Here is an 8,341-nt window from a genome sequence, read left to right as displayed (position 1 = left end):
ACTAAAAAAGAAAATAAATACTTTGTATTATAAAAACGACAGGAAAATATTATTTAAAGACTTCCCATACCTGATATTTTAAACAATTGTTTTGTCTGAAATTTCATCAGTCAACTTTGACCACGGAACCACGTGATCTAGAAACCCAGCAATGACCTCTCCTGTTAGCTAGCGGTGGAAAACCCGGAGAACTTTAATGCTGACATTTCCACACTGGACGTGTCCAACACAATGGGTCAGACCAAGCAAGACGAGGAATATGGATATGACCTCTTCCCGGAGAGAAACGCGAGGAAGCCCACGCAGATCACAATCAGAGACAGCCTGTTCACATTCAGAAACAAGTGTCAGGTCATGTTAATGTTCGCCATGGAAACTAGTGAGTATCGATGCTTGCTTCTGTAGCGTTTTAAAGGGGAAGCCTTCCGAGCTGCAGACGACTTAATGTGAACAAATGACGTGCTTGTTATTTGAATCCATGAGCCGTGACGGTGTGCAGCATGTAGCATTAGCTCACGGAGCTAACAGTGATTGGTTGTGAATGCTAGGTGGCTTCAGCTAAAGCTAACTCCTCTGTGTGTCCCTGGCAGGTCCATATGCCAAACTCCTCCTCAGTGCCATGAAGAACTCCGGCTGGTACGTTGGGCTACACGGCTGTCTATAACCGGAAACGACATGTTAACGCCAACTGTAACATAGACCGGATGCAAAATACAAAAGTTACTTCTGCTGCTTTTTCACTAAACAGTATTTAATTTATCAGTGAACGTTGAGTCTCATATGCTTCTATGAATGTAATTATTGTCCAATGCCGATGTATATTTCCGAAAAGTCACTAAATATAGCAATAATATTGCTACGTTGGCAATAGTGGGGTGACTAATGTTAACCGCACGTGCAGACTGACCCAGATAATACTTCCACTGTATTTCACAAATACCAATTTTCCCCCCACGAAACCTGCTAAGCGCGGTGGTTGGGAGCTAGAGCACTCATTCATTCAGCGGCCAGTCCTGTTGAGTTAAAAAATGTTGACAAGAAACTTTAAAATATCGCTTGTTTATTATGTGCTATTAAAAGATTGGACGATTAATACCTGAACACCAACTATAAAGTCTTAAAAAAATGAAACATTTAAAAAAGACTTTAAAAAATAAGCAATGCTTAGCCTGGCAGGGCCACATGTAAAGCCAGGCTTAAAATACTCTGAGGGAAAACCTGAATACGATACATTTTTGGTTAATGTTTTCAAACCAAAACATTCATCTTAATTAGTGCCTGAATAATATTTTTTCCAGAAGTTCCTTCATTTATGTTTCTCTTTTGTTTAAATTGCTGATATATTTCACAGTGCTAAAGATGTCAGATAAATTGAGGGCCAGCATTTCCATACAAAAGTATTACCAATATTTTTTTGGTATCAATACTTTTTTTATTAATTAAGCTTAATATCTCAAACGTCTGATATTTAGGTGTTTTCGTCGGAAGTTTTCATGTTTTTTTTTGTTTGAATTCTATTGTTGAAACCTTAGAATTTGAACAAAAATGTATCTGTCTACAAAATACTTTAATAACATATCAGCAAGATAAAGAGAAACAACAAAACAAATTCAAATTTATTTCAAAATAAACAAATGCAAAAAAATATAGATTTTTACGGTAGAATTGAGAAACTACAACACTAAGATAAAATAAAATTTCATAAGGGAATCTGAAACTAATGTATCAATTTAACCACGCTAGTATTAATCTGATACCGATAATGACTTGGTATTGATATTATCAATATTTTTGGACTGATCCGCCCGCAGAATAATACTGCCACTTCTGTGTTTTCGTGATTTTACATGTTTCTATGATGCAACCAAGCAGGCCTAAATCATGATACTGTCACCACCAGTGGGACACGGCCTGTAAAGATCCAATCTGTCTGTGATACAGTCATCCTCTAGCCCTCATCCTGGTCACTGTGATTTATTGAAACTGCTAACTGGCTGCAGTGGTTTCCACTTCTACCTCCAGCGTATCACACACCTCCCTTTGTTTTTCATCATGTGTTCAGCAAAGTGTTTAAAGACAGACATTTCTCCTGCGAGGACTGCGACGGGACGGTCAGCGGTGGCTTTGATGCTGCCTCCTCTCAGGTAGGAAATGAGACGGGTTCTAGAGACGGCGTTACCCTTTGGAGGTTTCGTCTTTTCATCTGTTCCTCTCCTCCAGATTGTTTTGTGTCAGAACAACATCCACCAGCAGGCTCACATGAACCGAGTGGTCACCCATGAGCTCATCCACGCGTTCGACCACTGCCGGGCCCACGTGGACTGGTTCAACAACTTCAGACATCTAGCTTGCTCTGAGGTGAGGAATAGCGTTCAATACCGCCGATCTGTTACGAAATTAGGAGAATAAGTAGTTGGCTTCTTGGAACATTTTTTGCTCGTCTGTTATCTCTGTTCTTACAGACATTTCCGAAAATCAGCTCTGAAAAGGGATTTCGCCCCAGTTTCTCTTTGTTCTTGTTTTAATTAATTCACCAATTAGTGCATACAAAAAAACATTACAGCCTAACAAACCGAGGTATTGATCTACAAAATAATAAACATCCAATTAGAAAAGAGCAACAGAAATATATGTCAAGACACAGAACATATCCAAGAGCTGTCACAGCAAAAATGGAATTGCTAAACATATAAAAACAATAATAATAATAATAATAATAATAATGATTTTTTTTTTCTTTTAATCTAGGTAGTTATTTTTTTATGTGGATTATTGGTATTTCTCTAATATTCCTTGTTTTGATTAATCGGGGCACAGATATTTTGGGTAGATGTGGGAAAGTTAGAACAAATGACAACAAAACATTTTGTGATCTTATTAGTAGCTTCTCCCATGTTGTCCAGTGGCATTAAAATGGCGTTTAGAATTATGGAACATATATTTTGTTTTAATCTTAGAATTTATTCTTATCTATTGCTGATTGTTGCTCCATTGATATCTGCTGAGTGAGAAGGTGTAGACGTAGTGATGTATTGATCTTTTTCCTTTTTTTGGAACATTTTTAAAGCTGAACAGTGTTATGCTGGACATTCTTCTTGTCTCTTTTAGATTCGAGCAGCGAACCTCAGTGGGGATTGCTCCTTCAACAATGAAGTTTCCAGATTCAACTTCGGCCTAAAGGAACATCACCAGGTACATGAGCCGGGCGTAAACGTCACACACGGCGTTTAAACGACCAGCTACGTGTCTGTAATGGAACCCGTTTCGTTCTCTTCAAACAGCAGTGTGTCCGGGGTCGCGCTGTACGCTCCATCCTGGCTGTGCGAAAAGTCAGCCTAGAGGAGGCGCAAAAGATTGTCGACGAGGTCTTCGACTCGTGCTTCAACGATCACGCCCCTTTCGGACGGATCCCACACGGCAATAAGGACGCCAAGTTCGCCTACAGGGAATACATGAACAGGGATCGGTACTACACGAACCTTTAGTGTTTGACGTATTGGTATCCTGCAGGTGCTCAGGCGACATTGAAGATGAATGACTGGCGGCATCACGAGCTGCGGTGTGGACAGAAGTAAATGACTGAGTTGAAACAATCAGAGAGGGGCGTAGTACTGTGCATCAGCCCGGACCTTGAGGTCATGTGGAGAAAGGGCTGGAGATTATTTTGTCTTTTTGGACAATGATTTAAAGCGAGAGCAACAATGCATTTCATTTTCTTCCTCTTGGACTCTGCTGCTGTGTTAAGAGATTGTACCGACTGAACTTACACTTGGGATTGAAAATTAAATGAGGTGGAACCAGATCAGAGATTTCTGTTTCGTCTGTCAGGTTTTACAGTGAAAGTTCTGCATGTGTGGATCTACAGACGAAGCCAGATGTTTACACGCACTGTATGAAAAGAAACATTTGGTTAGACTAAATTTTTTCTGTTTCAGGTCGCTTAGGATAAGAGTTGTTTTAATTTCTTCAAATTCAAAATTTTGTGATTTGAACTGTGTGACTTCTGTCAAATATTTTGGGTTTCCTTCCAGAAGCTTCTCACAAGGGTTTGATGGAATTTTGGCCCATTCTATGCGATGAAACTGGTGGAAATTAGTCGTTTTGTCAGCTGCCTTGCTCACACACTCATTTTTTATGGGGCTGAGATCAGCACTTTATGATGGCTGCTACAAAATATCAACTTTGTTGTCCTTAAGCCACTTTGTAACTAATTCGGTGGTGTGGTCGCTGTAAGATCCATTTCAGCCTAAGCTTCAATTTCCTAATTGCTTCAACATCTGAATAATGTTCATTCCTCCTGAGTGAAGAAAAACAGCCTTACATCACTTCCTCTAAATTTAAAAATGGTCTCTATGGCCAACCAATTTCTTTTCATGGTGTTTTCCCATCTGATAGTTCGATTCGGTTCGATTTGGGAACCAAATTTGCAACATTTGTTATATTTTCAGTTGCTGCGGTTCATGTTCACACTGCATTGTGTCAAACCAACCAAACCCTTTGGAAAACCTGTTTACCTCTTTGCTTGTGATGGCGCCTCACCAAGAACTACTGAAGGAAACACCTGAAAAAGACACTGAACGCAACTTCCATCTTCACAAAATGGAAACTAAAACAGAGTGGCATCAGATTTCTGTTTTCTCGTTGCTAGGAGACCATGAGCCATTTCTCCCGCTAAAGTTAAACTCGAATGTTTGCTTTGGTTTTATTTACCCACAATGCCCTGCGCTGTAGTCCGCTTCCTGCTTTTAGAGAGGTCTCTGGTCCGCATGGCGTTCACATGTGCGTTCAAACTGAACCAGCCGAACACAGACTGAGGTTTGTAGGCAGACCAGTTTGAATGAACATGACTTTCTAGGCAAACGAACTAGAGTTTGATCAAAGCAGACTAAACATGGCTGGTGTGAAGGCACCATTACAAACTGTAATCTGTTTTCATGTTGCTTTTGAAGTAATGGCTTCTTCTTTCCTCAGCAGCCTTTAAGACCACAGTGATGCATGACTTGCTCACTGTGGATAATCAAAGTGTTACCAGCTTGAGTGACTAGTTGGAGTCTGCAGTTCTCTTCCTGATATCTTGGCTCATTTCTTTAGATAATCGCCTATTGAACTTACAAATCTTTAGCGAAACCTGACCGACCTAAGACCAGAGAAGTTGTTGGTAACTTAATGTCTTGAAACTGAAAGGAAAAAAAAGACTGTTTTATAGAGAGTATGTCAACATCTGGTTTCAGACAGAGACCTTCCAGTGGTTCTGGTTGCCTCAACAACCTCAACACAGATCACCTGTAAAATAAATCTGTCTGTTCTCACTATTAACAGACTTTGATTAAATTTGAATTAAAGGTGTTTTATGTTTCTTTGTCTTATCATTGTGTTTCTGCTTCCTGTCTTAGATTTTCTAGAAGGAGTTTATGTAACTACCTTGACCTTACCCACAAGCTGCCATTTTAAAACTTAAGAGGTTGCAGAATTTGTTTTTAAGTTTGGAAACTTAACAAACTTAATAAAAGCATTCTTTATTCCAAATGTAAAATAGTAGTAAAGATTAGAATAGTAGTAAATTGGAAGACTGCAGCTCATAAAGACATTATACTGTGAATTTTATTATGGATTTACTTTGACTCAGGACTATAATTTGAACATAAAGGATTTGTGGAGGCAGAAATTGCAGACTTTATTATTAGTTTTTTTTTTCTTTTTTCTCCAAAGAGTTTTTGCGGCGCTAGTGGCTCGTATTTTTTCTACAGTAGGCAGACAGGAAGGAGGGTGAAGGGGGGAAGACATGCGGTAAAGGTCGTCTGGACCGGGAGTCGAACCCGCGACGTCCGTGTTGAGGGCTAAAGCCTCCAAACGTGGGGCGTGCTAACCCCCTGCGCCACCACAGCACGCCCCAATATTATTAGGTTCTTATGTGCATAACAGTGTTACAATCATTGTGATTCTAACACCGTTACAATCACAACAGAACTGTTACAGCAACAGTGACAAAGTTTCTTGTGGTTTGAAGACTTGGGAACTCAAAGTCAACAGCAAGAGACAGACGTTCCTGTTGTGTCAGTCAAGCTTGAGTGAGTGGATCTAATCCCAAACAAGATGAGTTTTTAACTAAACAGTAATTATGATGGGAAATGTTCCTCAATACAGTAAGCTTTGTTCACATCTGTGCGCCTTCTGTAAAAGGACATTACTGACAACTTTATTTGGTTTTAGCATTCAGTGACTCTGGTGTCCCTTGTCAGAGATTATAGAAGGGAAAAAGTTTGGAGTTGGCCCCAAAATCCTCCGATTTTTCTTCATACTTCTTGTCTCAAACACAACAGCCTCTGCCTCGTAATAACAAAGTCACTCTGTGTTGTTTTTTTGTACCAAAGTGTAATATTTTACTCTTAATACGATCCACTTAATACCACAAAAGCCGAGGACGAGCGTAGGCTTGAGCATCAAAGCGGGTGGGTGGAATTAGGATAATTTTGGAATCATCACCAAGAAAATGATGAGGACAGCTTTGAGACGGGGAGGATTAATGCGAGGCAAAGGCAAGAAGACTAAAGACAGAAATGATATTTGGATTTGTACACCCAGGCAGGCTAAATGAAGAAATCACACTGAACAATAGCATTACTAATGGAATTGGGCATGTAAACAAATAATAGCTGCCAAATACATTCGATGAAATTCGACATGCAAAAACAAGGCTGGATGTGTAAGATGGCTGATGGCTGAAGCTGTTTGGTGTAGCCAGGATTCACCTAAAACATGCTGAGGTCAGGAGCAAAAGGAACAGTCCTTCATGGAAAGTGAAAAGTGTTCCTAACTAACACACAAACTAAAATGAAGCAATGCTAACATGCAGCATAGAACATGCTATGCTAGCATGCTGCTCTCAGTCAGCATGCTAGCATGGGAATGAAAACTGTTTGCAAATCAATAAAAATAAAAAGGTCAAACAGTTTAATGTTCTGAACTAAAATATATTATAGTGTGAATCATTCAAATACAAGTACCGTACATAACAGTATCATAAATGAGTGTAATAGTCAGTAGGCTCTGCTAAAAAGCAGAATCTCATTTTTAAATAAAATGAAACAAGCTAACAGAGGTGATCTCCAAGTTGTAAAAGATGCTAACACTACAAATACTAAAGAAACTTGCTTCTACTTAAGCAAATCTATGTCTTAGTAATGGAAATATCTGAAATCTCTCCACTCAGTCAGACAAAACAATTACACTTTTTTTGAAGATAAATCAGTAGAAGCTGAAAGATATCATAAAAAAGTAGTTAGCTAAAACACGTTAAAGCAGCCTGTACATTTGAGGGAGTTGGCAATGTTGATAACATCTTTTTAGTAAATTTAGCTAATAATAAAAACACAAAAGTGCATAAAATGGAAAGTAGTCTTAAAGTGAGTAAAGTAATGTGATGTTTCTGTATTTTCCTAGTAGATGCTAACCCTGTCGGTCAAGTTGAAGGACCTTGTGAAGCTGAATGATAATTTTAAGCTGAATTAAAATGAAAACATCCAATAAAATTAATAATAAAACAAGTAAAATAAAAAGAATGACAAATTCTTTAATGGGAATAAAACTGTAAAAACTAATATTTTATAAAATAGACCGTTTTTAATGTGTTGTTTTGCAATTACAAGTTCCAAAACAACTCAGACTTATTTCTTAGCAATGGAAACAGCTTTACCACAAAAAATGTTTAATTAAATATAATAAATTCTAAAGTAAAATGTGTGTTATTAAAATAGTCAGCTAAAAGATTCTAATGTGCTCTACACATTAGAGGCAAATTGCCCCTCAATTTTGGTCAGATGAGATTTTGAGGCAGATTTATCTTCTGGTAACGGAAATATCCAAATTATACTCAAAATGAGAAGTAAAAACAATTAAAATATCAAGCCTAATTTACCTCTCCAAATTCCAACTGAAAGAAATCGAACTTTATGGCCCTGATCTATCTCCATACACACAAAATGACATCCATTTACAGCAACTAACACAACTAATGAAGGTGTTCAGTAGAACTTTTATTCAACTCACTGTATTTTAGAGTATTTTAGCAGAAACTTGTAACTGTGATACTGTATGGCTGCTCTACCACTGCTGTCCTTTAGATGGCACTTTTGGCCCACCAATTTCTATGATCAGGACCAAGCACATCCAAATCAAACTTCCAAATAAACCGCTTTCAGTCTTTTATTGCTTGGTGTAATTGAATTAATTTCACTGTGTTCTGTTGCAGGTGACTGTAGAGCCTTTTATGAGCAGAGATAGGACACGGTAATCAAGTTGCTGCTGAGAAGAGTGACGACTTTCATTATTTTCATCTATTCAA

At 38.4% G+C, this 8,341-nt stretch overlaps 1 protein-coding gene across 1 annotated transcript; it reads left to right on the top strand.

Moving 5' to 3' along the window:
• Positions 1-231: 231 nt before the first annotated feature.
• atp23 (ATP23 metallopeptidase and ATP synthase assembly factor homolog) lies at positions 232-3,809 on the top strand. The gene is made up of 6 exons (XM_032589887.1): positions 232-379; positions 591-636; positions 2,063-2,144; positions 2,221-2,358; positions 3,109-3,192; positions 3,282-3,809. The coding sequence occupies exons 1-6, from the start codon at positions 232-234 to the stop codon at positions 3,483-3,485; spliced, it is 702 nt and encodes a 233-aa protein (XP_032445778.1). The 3' UTR covers positions 3,486-3,809.
• Positions 3,810-8,341: the final 4,532 nt, after the last annotated feature.

The sequence above is a fragment of the Xiphophorus hellerii genome, chromosome 17, assembly GCF_003331165.1.
Source record: "Xiphophorus hellerii strain 12219 chromosome 17, Xiphophorus_hellerii-4.1, whole genome shotgun sequence".
Classification (NCBI taxonomy): Eukaryota; Metazoa; Chordata; class Actinopteri; order Cyprinodontiformes; family Poeciliidae; genus Xiphophorus; species Xiphophorus hellerii.
This window is presented reverse-complemented; position numbering and strand designations above follow the sequence as displayed.

What these genes read in the sequence shown, in the direction of transcription:
- atp23 (XM_032589887.1), top strand. Translation starts at nt 232, where the DNA reads ATGGGTCAGACCAAGCAAGACGAGGAATATGGATATGACCTCTTCCCG. An exon ending in TTGATGCTGCCTCCTCTCAG is followed by an intron (nt 2,145 to 2,220) that starts GTAGGAAATGAG and finishes CCTCTCCTCCAG; the next exon opens with ATTGTTTTGTGTCAGAACAA. An exon ending in GACATCTAGCTTGCTCTGAG is followed by an intron (nt 2,359 to 3,108) that starts GTGAGGAATAGC and finishes TGTCTCTTTTAG; the next exon opens with ATTCGAGCAGCGAACCTCAG.